We start from the raw sequence: 26,283 nt of genomic DNA on the forward strand, positions 1-26,283 counted from the left end.
AAAGTCTAATAGTCTCTCTCATGTGCAGCTTCGTAGCATGCAGAGATATCAATTGACGAAATAAGAGAATTAACTTGGACGGTGACTCGACCACGTGATCAGGTGAGCCTAGCTCATCTCTTGTACCATTTTTGATATTGCTGGTCGTTCAAAGCCACAATTATGGGTGCACGTGATGCAATGTCAACTGGACTTGGGGCCAAATTGGTTCAATCAATAGTTTTAGAGGCAAAAATGCGCTTTCAAAAATATTTCGGGATCAAAATGCCAAAAACTAAAATTTGGAATCTATCGCGATTCGGGGGATCAGCTTAACCGTGGTTAATTTCCGTCAGGCCATTTATAATAACAGATCGCATCTCCCCGAAAAACCGTCCCCTCTCTCTGTCTCTGCGCCGTTCCTTCCATCCGATCCTTCTGCGAGCCTTTCGAGAGGTCTCTCTCTCTCTCTCTCTCTCTCTCTCTCTCCTAAGTCGATTCGATTCATTGGATTCAAGCCCATACGTTGTTTGATTTTTCATATAAGCGTGACTTTATTACAGATCTCTGTTGATCTCATCAGGTAGAATCTTTTTCGTTTCAATTCGTGTAGATACGCGCATAGATTCATATCAGTTATGACTTGTGGTTATTATGTGAAGATCTGAGGTGTCACGGGTTTCGATGAGCTAATGTTGAATCCGATGAGATCTGATGACTTTGTTATTTATGTTTGAATTAGTAGAGTCGTGAATGGAACAGTTTCAATGCTTTTCAGGTTGATAAGCTTCGTTGAGGGGAATTTTGAGTCGGGATAAATTTGTTTTTGTATCCAGGTTTAATCAACTCGAGTGTGGTAGATATAGATTTGTTAAATCTTTGCCAGATTCGTTGCTGACACAATTAAATCTAGTGGTTGTTTCGACTTGGGTTATCAGAAACACTTTTACCGCACGAATTTATGTCTTGAAATGCACATTCCAATGGTACACGTCTACTCCAGAATGGTGAATTTATCATTCTAAAGCGTGCCAGAGGTTTTTTTCAGGTTTGTTTACTTAAAACCTCGTTTGAAGGAAGAACTGAAAACTAATAAACTGAATGAAGGATGAGTGGAGCTTTGGAAAGGCAAAAACAGTTCATAATGCCCCAAAAAATGTATTTTGCATGAGTAATCGACAAATTTCTTTGTTGTTCCTTGTGTGAAGCTCGAAAGATGTACTGATCAGTATTATTTTAAACTACAGAAAGCTTACCCTTGTCTTACAATGGTATGGAGCATTTGTCATACTGCATTCCCGTTTCCATTCCTCGTACGGAACAATATGCATTTCAGTGATTAGGGTTATCATCTGATTTATTCAGTATCATCTTTAGGTGATGTTGGTAGAGGCGTGCTGGTTTGTCTGTGAAAATTTTGCATTGTAATATGGTGTTTGTGCCTGTACTTTGGATAGTTTGTTAATTTGCTGGCTTTCTCATGCATATTAAGCTTGATGTCAGTACTGAATTTGTGAACTTTGATGTGTCAGTGACAAGTGACCGGCCATAGCTGAAGATAAACAGAGATGGGGTTGACCTTCACGAAGCTGTTCAGCAGGCTCTTTGCCAAGAAAGAGATGCGAATTCTCATGGTAGGTCTTGATGCTGCTGGTAAGACTACCATCTTGTACAAACTCAAGCTTGGAGAAATTGTCACGACAATTCCTACCATCGGTGAGTCTCAACTAATAACATAAATGTACTCCACTTTCCTAATGCTTAATTGATGAAGTTACTGCAGGATTAGTTGTAGTATGTCCACGAATTCTCCGTTGACCTCTACTTTCTATGCATGAATTCACCCCATAATTAATTTATTGTTTTTTTTTCTTTTCTACTTCCAGGATTCAACGTGGAGACAGTGGAGTACAAGAACATTAGCTTCACAGTCTGGGATGTTGGTGGTCAGGACAAGGTATGCTGAACAGTTTGTCTTTTGTTGACTACTATAAAGTGTTCTCTGTAGGCAGTGCCAAGTGCCAACTTTTCAAGTTTCGGTTTATGCTTTTTATTATGTTTACTTTTGGATCTAGCTTTGGTAGAGACGACTGCAATAATATTTGGTTTGGTAATTTCCTGATGTTATAAAATTGTGGATTTAATTTTAATCTGTACCAACAAGCCATTGTTACTTTGTTCATTGGAGTACGTTTGTACCACATTAAGCATCTGACGCCTTCAGTGAGGGTACAAAAGGTATATAGAAAGTACAATTGTACAAATGAAGGCAGTGTTGGTTAATTTATGTGCGTTAATGGTATGTTGGTTGTGGTTTGTTAAACTTGTTATCTAGATATGAGTTTAGCATGGTCCTACATAAAATGGCATTTCTGTAAGCCTCTCACACTAAATATCAGTCGAGGTTTTCTTAACGGTCAATTGTTTATCACTATCAATTCAGTGCGATATCTTGGTTGTCGATCAAGAAGATAGGATTTTATAATGGTATGATGTTTTGTTCATTTAAGAATGTGCTTTTACAATGGTGGATTAAAACTTTGAATTCCCTAGTGGTAGCACCATGTGGTGGCAATGATTGACCACTTTGGCTTCTTCTGATACAGATCCGCCCACTGTGGAGGCACTACTTTCAGAATACACAGGGACTTATATTTGTGGTGGATAGCAATGATAGGGATCGAGTTGTTGAGGCAAGAGATGAGCTGCATAGGATGTTGAATGAGGTACTGTTCGAATATTGCATTCTAGTCTGCTCAATCGTTTTCGGATGGATGGTTTTATAAATACCACATGGCACATGGTATTTGGTGTAAATGTTTTGGATCTGCCCTAAAATTTGTTGTCGGTATTTTCTTCTAATGATCTTGCTTCCCTTGGTATTATATCAGTATATCTAATCCTCTTGTTATTCAATTTACGATTTATGTGACTTGTTCATTTCTTCCTTGCAATTTTGTTATATTCTCTTGTTGCTTCAGTTGGTCTTTTTTGACAACTCTTTCTAGTTTTTTGAAGGTGTTTAACTGTTGATTCAGGGATGAGAATACATTTTACTACTTCAGTTCCTTGAATGCTGTTTTTATTCTAAAAGGCAAACTGCAAGGGAGAAATTCTAAGATATACTTAAATGGTCTTTCATGAAGTATTCAACATCAATTGGCTGAGATGATATGATATCTTACTTCAGTTGCAAAAACCAGTTTCCGCTTTCTTCTGTTGTTCGATTCATGTGTGACCCTTATTTTAGTGCAAATTAAACTATCATACACTTTTGCATCTTCTCTATGCTATTAGTTAATTAGGCCTTGTGTTGGTGTCCAACCTCGCTTTGTACAACAGTGATTTTCATAAATCTTCTGATCAAATTTTGAGTGAAAAAGGCCATTGTGAGAGTTAAACTGTTAACGCACATCTGCAGAGGGTGGTGATATGTTTTTGTTTAAAGGAAGTGGAGATGAGATGCTACGTTCTCTCCCATCTTTCTCCTTGGTGCTCGCCGTGGTGTTATTTTCTCACCTAGGTGGAATCTTTTATGCCGTGGCATCATCCCCTTGCTGCTTGTTCTCCTGTGGTTTATGTGGTATTCATGGTTTTATTAGTCATCTATGTAAAGAGAAGGAACCAGTAACTTGTGTGTCTTGCGTACACATGGAAGAATCAGTCATGTTAAAACTGCTGATCTGGTTGCAGGATGAGTTGAGAGATGCTGTCTTGCTTGTGTTTGCTAACAAACAAGATCTTCCTAATGCAATGAATGCAGCAGAAATAACTGACAAGCTCGGTCTTCATTCACTCCGACAACGCCACTGGTAAAGTTTCTTTGGTTTTTTGCAAGTATGGTGTCTATATCAACTTTTTATCCACAAGCATTGCCACACAATTGTAGGTAGATTGGGAGAGAGATTTGATAGCTTTACCTCCACCTTGAGAAGCTGTGGACTGTAATAAGACCTCTATTGAGGCATATGTTTGCTTAACACATGGTGTACTTTCATCTCCTCATTTTCCCAGTGTTGTAAAACTCGCTACTCGGTACTCGCTCGGCCAGGCACCTTGGAGCGAGTACTCGGCGTTAGTCGGCGAGTAATGCCCCCCGAGTAGGGGATTAGTCCCCTTGACCAAGCACCTTGGAGCGAGTACTCGCCGAGGAATACCGAGTTTTAGAACACTGCATTTTCCCCTATAGTAAGATTCTTATTACCAAGTAACATCCTGCTATAATTGTACTTAAGAATTTTCCTGCAAGAACTGTAATAAAGAGGAACTATCTTTATAGATGAGGATCTTCTTAAATTGCTAGACTTAGTAAGCATTTCAAGGAAATAAAGAAAATTTGCAGATTAAAATAACAAAAAAGCTCGGCACACATCCAAGTTTGCATCCATTCTTATATCCTTCCTCTCCTCACAAGTGAAGACGGGACCCTCTCAATAATGTTGTGGGTCCCAGCTTCACCTATGAGACAGGATGTAAGGATGGATGTGTTCCTAGCATTGCTCTTAAGATAATTACTTGTTTCAGTTGTTTTGACTTTATGTTCATTTCAGGTACATTCAGAGCACATGTGCGACTTCTGGAGAAGGGCTTTATGAAGGGCTGGATTGGCTTTCCAACAACATTGCTAGCAAGGCAAGTTCATTTTTATTTCTTCATATCCTGGTAATGCATGCTTGAAGAAGTGAATATGGTTGAGAAACTACGATTATATAGAATCAAAGGCTCCGTTGCTTGGGCATAAAATATTTTCCAGTATTTTGGTGTATTTTTTCCAGTATTTTGGTGTTTGGTTGCACAAACTATAGAAAAAAATGTTTTGCATGTAAAATATTTTCCACCAATGAAAGGAAAATGACTTTTCATGAAAATTCCCATTAGATATTTTCCAAATTGAAATCCTGATGCCTCTCTTCCATATTGCTTGGGAATCACGACTTATGTTGGACGTTTGTTGAATTTCAAAATATGGGGATTCTGATACACAAGACCCCAATTCTCCCTCTCCCTCTCTCTCTCTCTCTCTCTCACACATACACACACACACAAACAAACATGTGCGCGTGCGCCTTGAAGCAAAATTTTATGTGTATAAACCCTTCCACTATTCTGTTCTCTCTCTCTCTCTCTGTATACATAAAATAGATGTTAAAACTTTCTAACATCTTTAGTTTTCGGGAAATCGGAAGAGCCAAAGCTTTGATTGGCGCTGTTATTCATGGAAATCTGTTTCATGAAAAATAAGTTTTCAATATTAACCAAACACTGGAAAATGAAAACGAGAAATAATTGTTTTCACAAAATCATTTTACATGGAAAATATTTCCCGTTGTAAACATTTAACAGTGAAACATCCAGAGCCATAAATGGTAGTAACAGTTTTGTGACATTAACCTCACTTACTTTGGGTGATATGTTCGATGACAGGCTTGAGGCTGTTGAGGATTTCATTTGATGCTGGAATTTTTGCTTATGCTGGGTTAGATCTTTTCGCCGTTCCTGGAGACAGCCTCTTTCTTTCATATTAGAGTGACAACGTTATTGTAATATGATTGGCTTGATACAATTTCAGAAACTACTTTGCCTGTTATATCACTGCTACTTTTTGGCTAATACTTTTAGCTTGTGATGACACTGTTATGGTCTTAACTATTACCATCTCTTTTGGAAAAGAGCAGCAGCAATTTGGATGGAATCTTGTGGGTATTTTTCCGGGAAATTTTTATCCTTGTAGTGCTTCTGATCTGTTTGAAGGCACTCTTTAAAGAGAAGCAGTTGAGCTGCAGAATGGTGTGTGTGCCTTTGGATTTTCCATTCTCCGGCCTTTGATATGGAAGATAATCTGTAGTAGTAGTAGTAGTAGTAGTAGTTGTTGTTTTACAAGAGAGGGAAATGGGTTCTTTTAGACATTGTAGGCCCCATCCCTTGCGTACACCGGTGTTCAAAATTGACAATTTATTGCGTGCTCAACACGTCACGTGGTCTACCAATACCCCTTGGAGCCACACATTTTTGTGGGGTATAGATCTTGGGAATGCGTGGTGTTGAGAGGAGGTGGGGCACCAAAAAATATAAAGTAAAATAAAAACCTCTCTAATTAAGTCTTCCCCCTAAAGGCATAAACACCAAAAACAGCATTCAAGATGTGAAAATTGCAGACGTATCTTTTGGAACAAAGGCACTTGCCACTTGTAAGGGATCCTTGATTAGAAGCTCCACTTTTAATGTTGAGGCTAAATGCAAAGAGAATCAATGACAATACATATGATGGTTTTTTCATTTTTGAAATTCCTTTGTCGTAAAGACTGAATAGAACATTGGTTCTATTATTATTATTATTATTATTATTTTGCTTTTGATAACTCAAGTGTTCAGGCCAGTTTACGCGAACTTCGACTAATTCAGCTTACAATGGTTCTATTATTGATATGTTTTTAATTTTAATTTTTTTTGGTCAAGCAATATACATCATCGGGGGTTAGTTGGCGGTGTTAGAGTTAGCACGGGGGGTCCAGTGGCTATCTATAGCCCTGGCTCCCATAAGGCATGCTCTGTGGGGCTCAAACCCAAGACCTTCCATAAAGGGGAGGCAATGACTTACCAATTGTACTAAGCCGTGGTTTTTATTTTTTATTTTTTATCGGCAACTAAGCAGTGGTTGTTAATAAGTGCATAATTGTAGATTTATTTCTCATTCTTACATTGGATATGACTATCTCAATTGGTCAAAAACCTTGGATTCACCTCTTGGCCTCGTATGTGAAATCCTTCCTCCGTCATTACCAAAGGCATAGAAAGGGTTACGAGTAGTTGCTAATTGTTTTTATATTTAATTTAATTTTTTTTTGAAATTTGTTCACAAAGAGGGATGGAGAGAGAAGGTTCTCTTCTCTTATGCCCTGTTCAATTGTACGGAAAATACACCTTGCTAAAAATAATGAAAGTTCAGTTCTTTTTATCAAAAAAAATTGTCAACAGAACACACCTAAGATAATAAATTTCCTTCTCCTTTACTTCATATTTCCCAAAAAAAAATTTCTCAAAAAACATTCTCGACTGAACGGAGCCTTAGTTAGGGTTTCTTCCTCACCCTTTCCCAGCCCCCTATCCCTCCCTTGTTTTCTCCTCCCTTTCTTCCTTCTAGATCTGGAGACTTACCCTTTTCTCTCTTCTCTCTCATCTTAGTGAATTCTCCCCTACGAATTAAGATCTTCCCATTTTGCTTTATTTTTGGATTAACCACCCGTACTAATCTGTGGTTGATCTTGAGCCCCGGCAACCCAAGTTCCAGACAAGGGCGACGGTTGTGGAGTTAATTTCGATAGCAACGGTAGAGGTGACAGAAGTGACAACGAAGGCGGACAAGGTATTTTTAGCTTGATCATGCAGATCTTGATAAGTACATATCCAAAACCCATTCTTGAGAAGATTTGTACAACACTGCTTTTGTCATTTTGTGATATTTTGGTAGTTGAGTTAGGATTGTTATAAGCCTATGGCCTTTGTGGTTTTGTTTATAATTAGTTGTTGTAGTTGATTAACAAAAATGCTACTTGCACAACTGTTGTGTTAATTGTGTATGTAATTGACCGTCCAGATGTATTTGGACGGTCTAGATTTTATAAAAACTTTTCAAAGAAAAAGATTAATTTTTATGAGGAAGAATTTGAGCGAATCCTGACCATTTATTACAACAATGGACGGCTAGAGATTGGTTTTGTGTGTAGCACTTTTGGTTGACTAAGCCCATGGTCGATGTGATGTTGTATCTGATTTAATTAATATTAGCTGCGTTTATGTTAGGAACACAGAAACATATACCGATAAATACCCCCGATCCACGCAATTAATACAAAAATTCTACAATCACACCCAAAATTACACACCCAAATACACATCCTCTCACAAAACAAAAAGGTCCCACACCCATATTGCAGTGTGTGGGACCCTTGTGTTTTGTGAGAGGGTGTGTAACACGCAGTGTGTGTGTACCCTTGTATTTTGTGAAAGAGTAGTTCTACCTCCGCACCCAAAACACACACCCAAATACACACCCACACACACAAGTGTGTGGGTCCCACACACACTACAGTGTGTAATGTGTGTGAGTGTGTGTTTGAGTGTGGTCCTAGAATAATTGTTTGAGTTAGAGTAATGGAGTAGATTTTTTGATGTACTTTTTCGGTATCCATATTACAATTTTTTTTTTCTTTTTATAGTGCTAGACGACCTAATCCTTTATTAGCCACATAATGGACATGTGGTTAGGTTGCGTCTTTTTCTTCCTATTCACTTTCACAATAGAAATTAAAGTAGGCTTTACAGCTACACTAACCCCTCAATCATTATTCCTCTAAGCTCTAAATGAATCATCAACTTCAGTTTTCTCTATTTTTGGAAAGGAAAGAAAGTGATTTCTCTTCATTTGCTGCTATATAGTAGAAGACTAAATCTTTTTTTTTTTTACCAGCAAGCCTAAATCTTGTTTGTTGCCTTTAAAGCCTCATTTAGACAAAGCTTCTAATCAACTTTTCAATTTGAGTTTTTGACATTTCATAAACAAATTTCCTTATTAGAACTAATTAACACTAATTACAAAACCAAAAGCCGGTTATGAAAAGCCATTAAAATTTGATCGACATTTATCTAAGCAATACATTTAGGGCAATGCTAATGCCACGATACATAACTATAGTGCCACAATCTTTCTAGGGGTGTGACGTTTTTACAAAACCAAAAGCCGGTTATGATGTTTTTGCCCTTGGGGTGGAGCCTCGGCGGCCATGGATGAAAAATAAAGAGAGAAGCAAGATTTCTTCGAGAGAGAGAATTGAGGGTAAAAAAAGCAAATGGGATAAATGCTCGTGGCACTAGACAATTGTATTGTGGCGTTAGGGCCAGCCTACATTTATCCTCTCATGTGACAACGGACCGGGTTTCAGGATTGAAATTTTCTAAAACACTTACACATGCTGTTGCGTCAGTGTTTGTGTCTGGCCGTAGCAAAATTGTAGTAATACTAACATACTCAATTACGGCGGAGTCCGCCGACCCACCCAATATATTGCTGCCATGGCGACAACACACTAACAAAGGTTATACAAGACGACAAAAATGTACTTCCTAAACCCTAAGATTTTCTTTAATAACTTGTACTTCCATAACCCTAATCAGCTCAACACCGTTGGTAAGTTAAAAGTTTGTGTGATCCACATTAATTATTCAGTTAATTATAAATTAAGAGTGTTTTGGAGGCGCAAATTAATTTAAAGATGGTAATAACCCCATGAATTGTCTCTTTCAACTAGGTAGCCAACAACCGGCCGGTACTTTTTGTCATCTTAATTTAGTGCCGTAGACAAATTGCTTATCATTTGAATACTTATTGCCAGATTAGGTTAGAGGACATGCCAACTGGTCACCTCGATGGATATAATTTAGACAAATAAATCCAATTATTATGCCTTTTTAAAGATATTCAGGAATGGGATCCATGTAGTTCAATTCGTAGGAACATCTCCAATCTTTATCCATTTTTTCATTTAAATTTGGGTAAATATTTGAGTTAAAAACTCGATTTGGTAAGGCATCTCCAATGCTAAACCCATATACCCATATTTTTACCTAAATTTATTATTGAATGACACACTTGTAATTAATAAAAGTGAAAATAGGGTTTGAAAAAAATGGATATGGGTTTGAGTCTCCTCAAATTTGGGTGAGAAAATAGGTAGAACTCAAAATGGATAGGCAATGGAAATGAATTTTTAGGCTTTTTACTCAAATTTTGGGTATGGGTAGTAAAATGGGTAAGGATTGGAGAGGTTCTAACCGTAGCTATAAGTTAAGGCAAAGTCTACTTTGCACCCATGTTTGGGTCATGTGCGAATACATCCTTATATTTCAAAATTGTGCAATAACACCCTTGAAGTTTGAGAAGTGTGCACATCACACCCAAGTTCGTCCATCATAATGTCAAGTGTGACGGACATGCATCAAAAGTCTGATATGCCATCATCTTCTCCCTTGATTATTCTTCTTTATTGAATCTAACTAATTCATTCCATGTACTAATTAAAATTGAATCTGAATCGTTGATATTGTAGAGTTTGACAAGTATTACGTCCGTACCAAAATTCAAGTCGATCACAAAAATAAAAACCTCATGGTCCAATCGAATTTATTACAAAAAAAATTTCAAATTAAAATTTATCATTCATCTTAACAGGAATTAGATTACTGAGTGATTGATGCCTGATCAAGTTGACTTTTTGTAAAGATGCTCTTATATATGATTAATACATTATGAACGGCTCATATTAGATTTTCATTAGATTCAAGAGATGTACACTTCAATTAAAATAGGTGGAATTGGGTGTTATATGTACATTTCACAAACCACGGGGATGTTATTGCACACTTTTGAACCATAAGGGGTGTATCCGCACATTGCCCAAACTATAAGGGGTCAAAGTGAACTTTGCCCAATAAGCTATACCAAGATTAAGACAACTTTGCTCAATGTACTTAATTTTCAATAAGTTTAGAACCACAAACAAAGACATAAACACTTACACATATACTAGAGGTGTGCATTGTGTGTGGAGCCTACCCCTATTGTAAGTGTGTGTGGTTATAGCATTGTTGCTAAATTTTCTAGTTAATCGCAGTGACGAAACAAAAAGAGTTGTAAACATAATTCCATGGACGATTGTGATTTTCTTGAGTAGCAAGTCTAACTACGATTTTTAGAAAATTTTGAAGTTCAATATGTTCAAGCCAGTACTTAAGCAATCAGTTACAAGCAAATGGTCGTTGTTCTAACGATCCGCGCCAGCTGACCTGCTAACTCTTAACCTAAGCACATAACTCAAAATGTTAACCTCAAGTTATACAGGAACTCGACGCATTGCATTATATATCCCTTTCATCTCCCACATCTTGCCGATGTAGGACTAACATGCTCAAAATGGGCTCTCACGGGAGTATATTTTATGGACTGTTTATTTCTATTATTGGTAATTTTTCCAAATAATTGGTCCATACATTTTATATTTTGTTGATGCGTCTATATTTTGTTGATTCTCGACGCATCGAAAAAGAAAAAAAAAAATCAACCCAAATCATAAAAAATAAAATTTTTTCGAGACATATTTGAAGCATAAATTTTCACTCACAGCCACACGAAATATCTTTTCCCACGTCCGTTGATGTATCTTGTGCATGTGTGTACTTGCACAGTTAGGGATTAAGATATTAAAGAAAGACATCTTCTTTAATAGATTAGTAATTAGTATTGTGATAATTAATAATTATGAGTGGTTGAGAGCTGTTTTAATTATTGTCCTCGCACTCAATCGCAGTTAGGAATTAGTCATTTGAAAAGTGGAGATTTTTTTCCCTAAACCACACATCTCATCCAACTGATACGCCCCTTGTCCTCTTTTGCCTTTTTTCTAAGTTGCTTTTTTTGGTGGATCAGATTTTGTTTGAATTTAAACTTAAAATAGCTCACAAAACAACACTTATCCAAAATAACACATGACAATATTAGGATGGACAAACGAAACCAACCAAAATTGATGAGTACTCAAGTTCGAGTTCGAGTTCGTGTTCGTTAATTAATTAAAAGGTTGTTCGAGGTATATCGATTTTGATACATTTTTGGAAGATTTTTTACGCTTTCAAACAAAGTTTGAACATCTCCACGAATCCAGAAATAATACTTGCCGATATTTGTTGGAGCTGATTTTTTACAGGGCCACATAAACTAATATTTTAAAATTTAGGCTCCAGATGAAATGTAGTGGAACAATGCAGTGTACGTGACATCTCTATCTCTTGTTATTTTTTTGGTTTTCTAGAATGAAAAGTTCAAGTATGCAGAGTACCTTGTCACTTCCGCCAAAGAGTATTGTTCTGTAACACCACACCTGTACGGCAATATCTATAAGGGAACCTACAGCACCTACGCCGGGACCAAAGCTATGATCCCACTGTACGTGTGATGTGCTATGAGTATGTTTAGGCCCCAATTAGAGGGCTATGGGGTCTTGAATTTGAACTTTGTTCAATCAAATCCGAATTTCCACCACTGAACCAAAGCCTCATCGGTAACCAGCATTATTTGTGCGATACGAACTTGGGAGCCATTATGGGCCCGCTAAAATGTGACTGGAACTGGTTTTTTTTTTTTGTGCCCGACAGTTACGGCACTGCTGACTCTCAGGTCCTCGCAATAGTATAGGTCGCGAGTTTGTTTGAAATACTCTGTAAAAAAAAAATTGGACTAAACAGGCTCCGCTACGTAGCGTGGAGGTTTTTTGGCCCCCCAAGCCATTACACGCCTTCCCAAATTTCACATACACATATATAGGCCGGTTTCCTAAACGCATCACTTTGTATTCGATTTTTTTGCCCGCTTCATGACTACTTTAATTAGGTGCACTAGCATTCAAAACTTATTAATTGTGAAAAATTCACGATTGCTACACTCTTACCTTTACGTATCATTTGATACTCCCACTACCGCTATTTGAAACCTTTCATTTTGGTACGGTTGTCAATGGTTCTGTGCGTGTAGACTAAGCTGAATCCATTGCTTTATAACAATGCTTTAGGAAAGCATAGGAAAATGATTTTCATATATATATATATTTTACAATCTACACTCTTTTTTTTTGCTATTATCCGCACGCATTTACAATGTTGTTCTTAGATGTGTGAAAATGTATTGAATAAAGGCAACATAATAAATTCATGTGCATAAAAACAAAAAAGAGAGACGGATCTAAAACAAAATAAAATAAAAAAGAGAGCGTGAATTATAACAAAAAAGGGTGTGAAAAGGGGATTAGAAATACTACGTATGTACCACATAGCTGTCCAAAACAAAAAGTCTGATCAGTATGTCGGGAAGCTATTCTTGGCCCGACAACTAATCTTGGCAAGAAATTTCGACAATGACTTGAAAAGATTTTGGAAAAGTCCAGGAAAGTGGATTTGTTAACTGCCCTTTTTCAACAACTTATCTAGTATCAAATCTTGATACTTAAAAAAAAAGAAAATAAAAGAAAAAGAGACAGATCGTCAAATCTTCGATGCGCATAGATTCAACATAATTTGACTCGACAAATTAACGAAATTCTCAAGGAGGACAAGCGGACGTTACATTTATGCTTATGCTTATAAGTAACTCTACATATTACCAGTACTATTATTGTTCATCATTAAACTATGTAGGTCCACAACATCTGACTAAAATTCTGGGTCAATTGATGCAATGAAATAACTTTTAGTAACTACTCCCTCCATATTTAATATTTTTTGCCAATTGTGACCTTCAATCAAAATATCCCCAGCATTCTTGTAAAAAAATAACGTTTGGTGAAATAAATAAAAAATTACGATAAATGAGAGTTTATCGTGGATTTTTTACGATTTAAATTCTGAAAATCAAACAAATAAATTGTAGGATAAATATGAAGTGTAGTGATTAATGATTAAGCATTAATTACGATCCCTGTGTAGCCACCCAAATGAAACCAAATCTCCACGTGAGATGTTAGTATGTGCCTTTGACTTATTGAAGATTTGGGCCGGGCCGGGCCGAGACAAAATGTAGGTTTGCTGCAGCTGGGCCCCAAAGTCAACTATGATCGAACAGTGAAGTTTCAAATTCGAATAAAGCTGTCACTTGATTTTTTTGAAATTCAAAATACAATCACGGAAGCTGACCTGAATATCTAAATTATGAAAAAAAGAAGTTTCAATTTCTGAATATCAGTATCTTGTGGCGAAACTTTAGCTTTTAATTAAATCACCAAAACCTAGTAGGGTACTCTTTCATTCTTTTCAAAAGGAAGTTCCCTAGCTTGGTTTCGGGGATTTTCTAAAACTACACGGGGTCGTGCTGTGAGTTTTTTTTTTTTACAAATTGGAAAAGATTATATTAATAATAGTCTAGCGATACTTACATAATAAAATTCATTACAGATATCTTGGACAAAGTCAAAGTAATATATGGTCTAACTATTGTAAAATGAGAAAAACACAAGGCAGCCGATGTCAAAAAACACGAAATATTCTTATTAGTTCGCCAATTAATGTTGTTTCGTCCAGGAAAATAAAAAGAATGATTCACTATACGCAATAATCACTGGCAATACCCAACTCACATTCTATATATATATAGCCACTTTCCGATAATTCAATTGAATTCCATTCGTCTTACTTCGCACTGAGAGTAGTGTAGTCCGTAGGTGTTGGGCTTCGGCCCTTGTGTGGGCTTTGTTCCCTTGGGTGCATGTCTTCGCTTTGTTCCTTGTCAATCGAGGTTTTGGGTTTCGGATTGGTCACAATATTGTTTTTGACTTCGTTAGGGATATGATGCCGTTATCCTTATCCTGTTAGTCTTTATAACAGCTCCAAAGATTAATGAAATTTATTTTGCCGTTCAAAAAAAATAAACGTAGTGTAGCCCGTACATTGGTTTGCTCGCATTTCTTTCTGTTCAAATTTTTTTTTTCACTCGACAAAACATTCCATCGCCATCCGAACGAATAGGAGTCTCAAATGGAAGGATAAGATGTGACGTCTTAATATATCATGCATGCTTTACATGTCAAGTGATGTGTTATTGCAAAATTCTTCTCTCATTTTCGAGGATTATTTCTTCGATTTCTTCGCATTTTATTGCTCGCTTTTCATTTTGTGTGTGTGTGTGTGTGAAATACTATCTACATGCATGCAATACACATGAGTACTGCATTTCGTTTGGGAGACAATTTTGTTTACGGAGGTGCTGTGAACAAGTACTCAATCGTGACCGTTCAAAAGCATTTTAGACGGTCGGGATGTTAATGAAACTTTTCTGGGAAAGAGTTAAACTTTTTCTCGGAAAATTTCATTAAAATCCAGACCGTTCAGAACACTTTTGTATGGCTGTGATCAGTGGCGGACCTAGAAATTCCATATTCTAGGGGCACCTATTATTTACAATTTTGAAAAATATTTCTCTGTATATATACCACTAAATTATCGCTCAATAATTGAATATTGATCACTCATTCTATTCCGCAACCGATTTTTGATAATCTTCATGTTTGAAAATACTCTTTCAAGTGTCGCAGTGGCAACCGTAAAATTAATAGAAAGTAAACTAAAGAATTTAGTAATTTGATTTTCATAATATTTTGGATTGGGAGGAAAACATACAGAGATAGGACAAAACTAGAGAAATAAAAAAAAGAGGTAGAACAAAAATGGAGAAATAAAGGAAAGAGGTAGAACAAAAATGAAAAAATAAAGGAAAGAGACAGAACAAAAATAAAGAAATAAAGGAAAGAGATAACAAAAATAGAAAAAAACAAAAAAACACAAGCATTGGCATACTGGGGAATTGAACCCAGGCTGCCTAGAGCTTTTCACAACACACATAACCACTCCACCACACTACTGAAATACCAATGTAGGAAACTTTTACAAATTTATATCAATTTTTTTTTTTTAAATGTGTGGGGGTACGTGACCTCACGTGCCTCCATGTGGGTCCGCCCCTGACTGTGATTGGTTGGTGTTGTAAACAGGTTGTTTCGCCACATGGTCATGGACACATACATGCACTGGTTGTCATCATGGCCATGCATGCAATTTGTGGGCATACATATATTACTAGGTATTGTTCGGATTGATTTCTTATCAATCCTTAGAGTTTGTTTAGCTTTTGATTGCCGTGGTGTAGGTCTTTTATTTTAATATATTATCTCTTTTTCGCCGTTCAAAAAAAAAAAAACTAGGGATCAAAATCATTGTAATTTGTAAAGATTCCTGTCTTTTTCGAAAGAAAAGAACTTGGATCCTTACTCGTTAGGAGAAGTCTGTAGATAGTTAAAATGACATCTAGTTGGGTTAAAAGCCCTTTAGAGTCTAGTGAAAATGATGCGTTTGATTTACGAATCACTAGTTTGTCTTGTCATAATTGTGTTAAACCAAATTTTTATGCACGTATTTAAATTATGCATTTTATTTGCTCGCATCTATAAATTTGACATCCAAGTACTCTGTTGTCGTACTTTAAATCTGAATTACTGATTTGACTTGACGTGGTTGTCTTATAGTACGCAAAAGTTTTATAAAAATACTTTACATTCTGCATGTTATCTGCTTGCGTCTATAAATCTGGCGGCCAATCTCATTGGCTTCTTCACACCCCACACCTACCTCCAAAGTCTCTCTCTTTCTCTCTCTCTCTCCCTCCCTCCCTCCCTCTCTCTCTCTCTCATATCCAAAAATGGATAAGAAACCATGCATCTCCTATGATGTAGAAGTGAGGAAAGGGCCATGGACTATGGAAGAGGACTTGATCTTGATCAACTACATAGCCAATCATGGTGAAGGTGTTTGGAACACACTAGCCCGATCTGCTGGTAATTATTATTATTATTAATCAACCATCTTTCCAATTTTGCACTTATCTCTTATTTTTTGATTCTTTAATAATATTGGTTCCACCGAGTGAGGATAAAACCCTAGTTTCTCAAACTTCCTGGTTTTGTTTCAATTTCTATTAGGTTTGAAGCGTACGGGAAAAAGCTGCAGGCTCCGGTGGCTCAACTACCTCCGGCCGGACGTGAGGAGAGGTAATATCACACCGGAAGAACAGCTCTTGATCATGGAATTGCATGCTAAGTGGGGAAACAGGTACGTGCATGCATGCATGCCATAATAGTTAATTTCCGAAGCTAAATTTGTATATTTCAAAAATAGGGGGGAAAAAAAAGAAGAGAAATTGCAACATCTGCTTTTTATTTTCCTTGATGAAATCTTTCTTTACACTTTTATCAGCCAAGATGAATCCTCTAGATCCCATAAGGTCTTGGGGTCTTAGCTGCACGTACATCCTTGAATCCCATCACCTTGATAGAGAGAGAGGAGAAGAGAGAGAAAACGGAATCACAACGTAGAAATTACGATCTAAAATCGAACATATATCGAAAATGCCTTCTAAATTAAAGAAAAACGAAATCACAATGTAGAAATTACGATCTAAAAGCGAATATATATTGAAAATGCCTTCTAAATTAAAGATATATATAGTTCTGTAAAACTAATATCCAACAATTTTTTTTTTCCCCCTTTGCCATCCTAATTGCTCCTCTTTTTGGCCTCTCTCGGAGGCCTTATACCCTGTAGCTGCGGCACGTCCCCCCGATGGACCTATCCAATGCTCTTCAAAGTAATTAACCTTCAAATTTGTAACCTAGCTGGGGTGCTGGCTGCTCTTCAGAAATAAAAATCAAACCTCGGATTTTGATGGAAGCACGTTTTTCCCGTTCCGATAGTCCGGACGAGAGTCGACTTGTTTCGGTTAGGACAATAAGTCCTGACTTCTCCCCGGATAAGTTGATCTCCTTCCGAACTATCAAATCACTGCGAGACACACAAATCTAGTGGTAAGATAGATGTACGAAAGATGACGAACCCTTCCTTCATGGAATAAAGTTTATTACCCCATCCGTCTTGTAATTTATATTCATTACGAAAAATTTTGATTCTTTTCCAAACATAAATAAATCACTTTCACGCATAATTTTATGATTTTTTTCATCAACTTAAAATTTTTAATTAGATCTTTAAATTGACGCAAAAAAATTTAAAAAAATATTGCACCAGAGTGCTTAATTAGAGAGAGAGAGAGAGAGAGAGAGAGAGAGAGAGAGAGAGAGAGAGAGAGAGAGAGAGAGAGAGAGAGAGAGAGTAATTGATATAAATTTCTAAAATGGAAAATCAAGAGAGATTTTTTTTTTTCCTTTCAGTAGAATTTGTAATAAGATACTCTAAAAAAGTATATTTTGGGAAGAGAATAAGGGCCCATTCCACATTTTAAAATAAGTACTTAAAAATAAGGACCTATTTTCGAGCTTAAAAATAATGGATTTACGAAAATAAATTTTCAATTTTTTTTAAGGGAGATCTATCAAACAAGATCCATATTACATTTTTATTTTATTTTAGTAAGCCTATTATTTTCAAGCTTGAATTTTTTTATTAAGTGGTCATTTTTCTTTAAAGGATAAACCGGAACACTACCTAAATATATGGATAGATGTGAAATATTAGTAGTGGTTATGTATATGGGCACGTTGGGAATTCGGTAGAGAGGGCAAAGTCATTAAATGGGCCCAGCCCAAGTTTCTATTTTGAGGTTAGCCCACTTGACCAATTGGTCACATGTGTTTACTCTCCCTATCCGTTTGGGATAGTTTTCCCCGGGTCTCCTCTATTGATAAGGACACCCACCCTACTGTTTGGGCCTATTCAAGATAAGTGTTGATTCTTTTTTCATTCTAGAATTAAAAAAACTAAACAGTCAAAAAAAAAAAAATTCTCAGTCCATTACCTAAAAAAATTTGTCATAAAAAACTAAAATGCTTTCATGAATAATTTTATACTCCGTAGCTTTTTTGCACCAATTTTTAGATATCGTATTAATTATTTAATTTCATGTGAAAATTTTTTAAAAAAAAACTTTGTGCGGAAGTGCTTTATTTTATTATTTACATCATAATTCCATCTTTAGAATTTATTCATGCATCCAATAATTATGTCAAGTAAATTGAAATTCACTACATTATTTTTGTTAAAATATTTCTCTAATACCGATAAATTTGGTTATACATATGTTTATAGGTATATATAGACATATATGTAAATATATTTTCATTGGATAGAAACATTCAGATACAGTATCTATTGGTCTTTATTTGAGAGTTTTGAGTAAAAACACAACAGAGTTGTAAAGAGACTTGTCTCTATGTTGTTAAACTTCTAAATTTAGAGACTACTTTACAAATAGTAGGTTGATTTTTAAGTAAAATGCCTTTAAAATTTCTAACATTGTTTCATAGATAACTAAGATAGGTGTTGGGTGTTATTGTCTCACAAGTATTTTTATTTTCTTTCTTAATTTGCCTCTTGACTTAATTATCACATTCACGTATTTATGTGAGAGAGTGTTAAAGACTATCCTTTTGAGATTCTAAATAACTCAAGTTTAGTATTCCATATCTTATTTAGATGTTACTCCACCTATAAACCTAGTAGTTCACGTTGGATGCTTTGGAACACCTAAACAAGTGGAAAGATCGAGAAAAGAAGTACTAGGTAAAACAAAACAAAAAATATAAGAAGAAGAAGAAAGAGAAAAAGAGGAGAGAAAAGTGGCACTGCGACAAAGAGAAATTGTTCAGTAGTCCAGGAGCACCGCCACATTTACGTGGTATACATACACTACTAACCTCTGTGGCAAGCGGCTAATTGCTCGTTTACTTACCCTTTTAGCTAGGCATATGTAGTTTGATGCACATTACCACAACCCCATTCTCCAATGAAACCACATCGGTTGGTTCATCTCTCCTGAGTCCTTCGGCATTCCCCAGCTAAAACAATCCTCTTTGAAGAGAATTGAGAGAATATGGAAGCAAAAAAAGATGATTTGATTCCATTGATCACACCTTTCAACCAAACAATCATGTTTCTGAGGGTACCCCTTAAATAACCAAGGGGGAAAGTGAAGGGCACTGATTTTGAACCACCGAACATGAGGGCTTCAAATGTTGAAGCGTGGAAAACGTGGTGAACATGATGGAAATACAAACACTATCAATACCTAACTCTGGAGGAGGCCTGTCTGCAGTCCCGCCATGTCTGAAAAACTGGTATAAGTCTCGAGAAGTTTGACCAAATTCATGTTACTATTAAGAGTTTCTGAGAAGATCGATCAGTATTAGGTATGATATTGGAAAAGATTAACAGTACGTGAGAGAACAGAGGAAGCTTGTCTCCAGTCCAACCATGTCTGAAAACTGGTATAAAATTCCAGAGAATTTACCGGATTAATTTTCTTATGAGAGTTTGGAAAGATTAGTGGATATGTAATAGTGAGAATACGTGTACTACTTTTAACTGGAATCCGATATGACAGGAGATAGAAAAGAAAGAAGATAAATCTGGACCTTCGGACGAGATGACTTTACCATGGTATAGGATTGACCAAACCACATGGGAATCCCACCATTTTGTTGCCTCATGAATCTCATTGGATTATCAAACACCAAATTAATCCCCATTGCCAAACCCAAATTACAAGAGACACGTACTTTTTCTTCCGTGATTATTTCATGTTTAATTTGTTTAATAATTGTTCTTAATCATATTTGTGTAAAGGTGGTCAAAAATTGCAAAGCAATTGCCAGGGAGGACGGATAACGAAATAAAGAACTACTGGAGGACTACAATCCGAAAGCATATTAAGCCAGCTGAAAATTTCACTGCGGGACAAACGTCCGCTATGCTCATCGATCAAGCTAGCACAAGCCAAATCTCTGGTAAATTAAATAACTGTTAATTTAATCAGCAAAACCAAATTTATTAACTTGAATATCAAGTGCAACGAGTTAAACATTAAAATTTTTTCTGGCAACGCAGATCATCCTCATGCAATCGAGACCTACTCGCCGCCGTTGTTCCCTGCCGGTAATCTAGACAATTTTCCGGCTGGTTTTCCTACTGAATCAAATGAAGCAATCTGGAGTATGGAGGATCTCTGGTCCATGCAGCTACTTAATGGAAATTAATTTACTATATATAGTGCTATACATAACCCTAAAATATACTTAAGCCAATATATGTGCATATATGCATATAAGCTTGTTTAATATATTTGGTCCGATATATGCTTTTTCATAATCCTACATTTAATCCTATGTTAATTCCTCTGCTAAGTTCTCCTATTTTACAGCACACTACTCAGTTTATATGGACAATGTGTGGAGTCTATCCTCACGTGAATGTGTCGTGAAATATCAATGAAATAGCTGTTGTATGTCCTCTCTTTTTTTGGAGAATTTTTTGGGTGCCGATAAGGAACCACCCCCGTGATATCCCGTCGGCGATCTGGACCGTTCAAACGTGTTTCGAATGGTTCAGATTTAGAGAGAGAAAAAGAGGAGAGAGAGTGGTGGGGTGAGGGGTAGGACTGGGTGGGAATAAATTTGGGCCGTCCAAACATGATTGCCGACAGATACCACCACATGGTACCCAAAAACTTCTCCTCAATTTTTTTTGGTATTTACACTTTGTGAATAGGAATTACCTTGAGATATAGGATTATCCGGTAGTTCGATCTTAAAGTGGTTTGAAACTTAATTTGGAATTTTAAGGTTCCATTAGGTTTGATTTGGTAATTAACATGCTAAATTTGTTTGAGCAGATGATGTGATTGCAGGGATTACTATACAAGTATATATAACACTCAAAAAAATTTGTAATCTTAATCCTATTAGCTAGTGTAGAGTTATACATACACATACACACGAGAGAGAGAGAGGGGTCTAGTTGAAAGTACCCTAGAATAATCACTTCCTCATTAAGGCTTGAGAATATCAAATCAACCTGATTTACTAGCTTTGTGCTTTTGTCTATATTCGGCTTCTTTGTGACAGCTATGTGGAGTATCTGATTAAGTTAGCTTGTAATTAGCTTCCATGAGGGTGATTAGGTCCTCATATATGCATATATATCCACACACATATTCTCACATATTGAAACATATGCACACATGACATAGTATAAGAATAATTCCGAGGGATTGGCTTAATGGTCCTGACATGACTTCGGGGCTGGTAACCCCCTCCTAAAGTCTCAAATTCAAATCTCCTCGCCCTACGTGTAGGCTTGTGGGAGGGCTACTGGAGGGGTTATATATAGGGATTAGTTTCATCAGGTGCATGTGCGAAAATTAGCCCGATAGTACACCTTACCAAAAAACCAAAAAACAAAAGAGAGACAGCATCCACGAAGAAGGTAGGCCTAACCACAAAAATCCATTACCTAACTGGAGGGCCAGTTGTAAAGAGACACGTGTAGAAATTGAATGCACTTCTATTTTGGGCAAATTCCCCACCCGCTTTCCATATATGAAGTCCGACGTGAGCCTAACTCTTTTGAGTTCCCAAAAGGAAGTCTTCACATGCCTTGTTCATTAGTTGTTTCCCTAACAAACATAAATATTTATTTTGGAAATTGATTTTAGCACTTCAAAAATTGATGGAGAGGCTCCAAAACGACATTTTGTGTATCAATACAGTTTAGTTTTGGAGCCCCTCCATCAATTTTTAGAGTGTCAAAATCAAAATCCATTTATATTTTGAATTAAAAATAATGTATTGTGAGAGAATGATCTGTCTCATAAAATAAAACAAAAAATTAATTAAAAAACAAGAACTTTAACAAAACGGGGCCTTAGCTACATATATATCTCTCTTGGACATCTTCTTGTTGAACATGTCACGATCGATCATGACTTCAAGCACCTAACGGAAACATCAAGAACCACAATGTCGATGACAAAAACAGAAAAAGAAAAAAGAACCACAACTATAGAAGGAAAATAAAAGTTTTCACACCCTTCAAATTAAGTGCATTTTCTGTCATTGGATGGATCAGGTAGAAATATGTATAGGCAATGGCTGAAAAATGCATTGTGAAGAGGCCAAAAGTTAACGGTATATATAGATAGAATGCATGTGAGTTAATCATGGTACCATTATCATTGTAAATGCACTTTGAAATTTCACACAACTCATTATACAAATCATACTAAAACACCAACAGTGAAATACATTCATAAAAAAGTAAAGCGGGAGAGATTAAAAAAAATTTCGACTCTCCTGATTAACATAGATAAGTTGTTTATCCTCTACTTTGCGCGGGAAGGTTGATTTGGTCATGACTTAAACACGAAAATAAATTTGGGTCTCTATATGAGTTGGCAGTGAATAATTTAACGTAAAAATTATAGAGAGATAAGATTAAAAAATCGTTCTCCCTTATTATTATGTAGAAGTGTGTGTGTCATGCATTTAGTCATTTGGTATATGCATCATTCGTTCCATTGGGGAAAGACTGCAAAGTGGAAGATCTGTTGGCTTTTATTATTACCTCAAGTCTTAGGAGAAATTTTTCGGTACCTAGCGGGTACTACGTGACAGTATCTGTCGGCGATCTCCGCCTTCCTAACCTGTTTTGACGGCCCAGATTTATAATTTATTTCCCCTCTCTGCCCTCACCCGACCACTCTCTTTTCTCTTTTTCTCCCTCAAAAATCCGAGCTGTCCAAATTATGTTTGGACGACTGAAATCACCGACGAATACCACGTGTGTGGTACTAGCACCCAAAAACTTGTCCAAGTCTTGATACGAGAAAAGGACTCTTGAATTTGGGCCTTTAGTTTTGTTTTTCAGTCACGTGTTTTAAATGCAAAATTCGGTTGACAAACAAACATGACATGTTAAAAACGCGCAAAAATCACGTGATGGGTCGGCAAGGATACATTCTCAATTGATATGATGGACTGTTACTATGATACCATCAAGGTAGGAAAAAATACTAGTATATGTTAAAATGTGCAAAGAAATATATGCAACTATTAAAAAGTACAAAAATCGGGGGTCCCTCGGGATTAAATAAAATATGTATAAATTGGTACGGACACTTGAATTCTTAAAAAACAAAAGTGTAACAATTGTGCTGCTGCGTGAATTTTTTAATTGCGATCGATACTTAATTATCTTTTCGACAAACCAACTAAGAGAAGAATTCTTTTTATTGTGAAGTTACATAAAAGTCTATCTCGTGTTACATGCCGTGAGCCTTCGTCATATATTATTGACATTTGTTGTACTTTCCTTATAATACGGTGCACATAGGGCTGCTAAATGAAAAAAACGATTCGAATTTGAGCTCGTGTTCGTTCGTTTAAAGCTTGTTTATGATTGGTTCGTTAATGTAACAAACCAAACGTGAACATTTTTTTAATTGGAACTCGTTAAGATTTCAAATCAAGCTTGAACAAGCTGAAACTCAGGAAAAGGTATCTAATTCAGTCTTGGCACAAGATTGTCTGGGGTGGTAATACTGTCCCTCGATGGTCTTTTATTATTTGGTTGGATGTCCTTCAAAGACTTAGCACCAAAGATCAGTTGAAAAGCTGGGGTATGCAGTTGGATGGCATCTGCCCTCTTTGTATGTCTGCTGATGAAACTTACTAACACTTATTCTTTGAATGTTCTTTTTCCACTGTTGTGTGGCAGCATATGGCTACCAAAAATATGATTCTGGATATGCCTGGTAGCTTGGTGGAGGTTCTTAACTGGTACTGTGGGCAGGTCAATGGTAAAAGTTTGAAATCTTTTAGTCTTCAATGTTCCCTAGCAGCAACTGTCTATGGTCTATGGAGAGAGAAATTGTCGAATTTTCCAAGGGAAAGTGATGGGGCATGATCAAGTGATGAGAAGCATTGTAGCTGATGTTCGGGACTTCCTTAGCTCAAGGAGAAAGATGAAACAGTCTCTGGAGAATCAATCTTTGTGCAGGAATTGGGGCTTATCTAGTTGGATTTTTTTACATGTTTAGTTTTTTTGGTTATTGTTTGTTAGTTTTGATGGCTAGTTTGGAGTTGTTTTCTGCTGGTTATTGTAAGGGACTATATCCCTAGATTTTATTGTTATTTGAGCTTAATAAGATCTGCACTTATCAAAAAAAAAATATATATATACTCAACTTGTTTTTTTTATTTATAAAAAAAATCAAGTTACTCAAGATTGGCTCGTCTCATAAATAATTAAGGTAAGCACGAACATATTTTTGAAACTCATTAAATTTTCAAATCAAAATTGATCAACTACCTGCTCGGCTGTTTGGCTCGTTCATCCAGCAGTCATCACCTGTAGGTGCACAAATAGAGCTATAAAATTAGAATTCAGTTCTATATCATGGCCAAAAGCACTATCTTTTTCAGAGCCAACACAAAAAAAGTAGCTAGTTTTGTTTTCTATCATCTCCTTTATTATTTATCTTTGCTTTCCTATTTTCTTTCTTTGTGCTTTTAATTAAGGGCAAATTTTTGTAGTCGTCCATCTAGTTTTACGGTTGTCTCAATTTCGTCCCTCCAGTTTCAATTGCAATCAAATAAACCCTGTAGTTTGTTTTATGTTCCAAATTGGTCACACCGTGAATGAAACTAAAGGCAAAATTTGTTTTAGTTTCAGGGCTCTCTTAGGGTGCCATCGAAAGGCCTTCGAGCTAAAAAGCCATTATGACAATTTAAGATAAAATGATCAGAAAAATAAGATCTTGGCACAAGTTCAAATAGATTGAAAATTGAAACACTTAATTTTTTAATATATAAATGGTGTAAAAAAATAAGTGTAATTTAGTAACTTTGCCCTAATGGAGACAAAAGAGAGGAACCGCCTCCGAAGAAAATTGGATCGCGGAAATCATCCTCCTTCCATAAAAACTGGCAAGCGCTTGCCTTTTAACTTAAAATCATCCTCCTTCCAAAACTCATAATGGATCTTTACATCGTTTATATATTAAAAAATATAGTTAAAAAATTAAGTATTCCAATTTTCAATCCACTTGAATTGATGCGAATATCTTATTTTTCTGATCATTTTATCTTAAATGGTCGTAATGGATTTTTACACCGTTTATATATTAAAAAATATAGTTAAAAAATTATGTGTTCCAATTTTTAATCTGTTTGAACTGGTGTCAAGATCTTATTTTTCTTATCATTTTATCTTAAATAGTCATAATGAATTTTTGGCTCTAAGGTCTTTCAATAGGTTCATTAAGAGAGCCCTGAAACTAAAACCAATTTTTCCGTTAATTTCATTCACGGTGTGAACGATTTTACTAATTTGCAACATAAAAACAAAGTACACGGTTTATTTGGTTGCAATTGAAACTGGAGGGGCAAAATTAAAACAACCATAAAACTATAGAGATGACTATGAAAAGTTGCCCTTTAATCAATTCTTTCCTAGTTTCCTTCACGTACATCATTTTCTTATGGAATATTCGCACAAAGTTTCGATGAAAGTTCAAAAAAAAAAAAAAAAGAGTTCTGTTTAAATGCATAGTGCTTGAACCGGATAAAAAAACCGGTGGCTCCTGGCTGGCAGAACCGGCCCGCTAACTAAATTAATGGGCTTCAAGTTTTTTTTTTTTTGGATTGGTAAAGGCTTTAAGTTAGAAAAACAGGCCCAATATATCCAGGCCAGCCCAACGAAGATGACTTTTTAGTTTTTTTTACCACTTGACGAGAGGGGGAAAACAAAAGAAACAAGAGAAATGTGGTCAGTAGACATCAATATTGTAACGTGGAATCTACTGATTAAATTCTACATAATTTGATTTTGTATAGAGTGTCTAGGTTAGTTTATGCGCACTTTTTCTAA

At 36.1% G+C, this 26,283-nt stretch overlaps 1 protein-coding gene and 1 pseudogene across 1 annotated transcript; both read left to right on the forward strand.

Annotated features, from left to right (window-relative positions):
- Nucleotides 1-294: 294 nt before the first annotated feature.
- Nucleotides 295-5,671, forward strand: LOC131298866 (ADP-ribosylation factor-like; annotated as a pseudogene).
- A 10,517-nt stretch (nucleotides 5,672-16,188) lies between these two features.
- On the forward strand, nucleotides 16,189-20,873 carry LOC131298870 (MYB-like transcription factor EOBII). The gene is made up of 4 exons (XM_058324373.1): nucleotides 16,189-16,403; nucleotides 16,548-16,677; nucleotides 20,203-20,363; nucleotides 20,464-20,873. The coding sequence occupies exons 1-4, from the start codon at nucleotides 16,268-16,270 to the stop codon at nucleotides 20,610-20,612; spliced, it is 576 nt and encodes a 191-aa protein (XP_058180356.1). The 5' UTR covers nucleotides 16,189-16,267; the 3' UTR covers nucleotides 20,613-20,873.
- Nucleotides 20,874-26,283: the final 5,410 nt, after the last annotated feature.

Source organism: Rhododendron vialii, chromosome 8a (assembly GCF_030253575.1).
Source record: "Rhododendron vialii isolate Sample 1 chromosome 8a, ASM3025357v1".
NCBI classification, from domain to species: domain Eukaryota; kingdom Viridiplantae; phylum Streptophyta; class Magnoliopsida; order Ericales; family Ericaceae; genus Rhododendron; species Rhododendron vialii.

What these genes read in the sequence shown, in the direction of transcription:
- LOC131298870 (XM_058324373.1), top strand. Translation starts at nt 16,268, where the DNA reads ATGGATAAGAAACCATGCATCTCCTATGATGTAGAAGTGAGGAAAGGG. An exon ending in CACACTAGCCCGATCTGCTG is followed by an intron (nt 16,404 to 16,547) that starts GTAATTATTATT and finishes AATTTCTATTAG; the next exon opens with GTTTGAAGCGTACGGGAAAA. An exon ending in TAGCACAAGCCAAATCTCTG is followed by an intron (nt 20,364 to 20,463) that starts GTAAATTAAATA and finishes CTGGCAACGCAG; the next exon opens with ATCATCCTCATGCAATCGAG.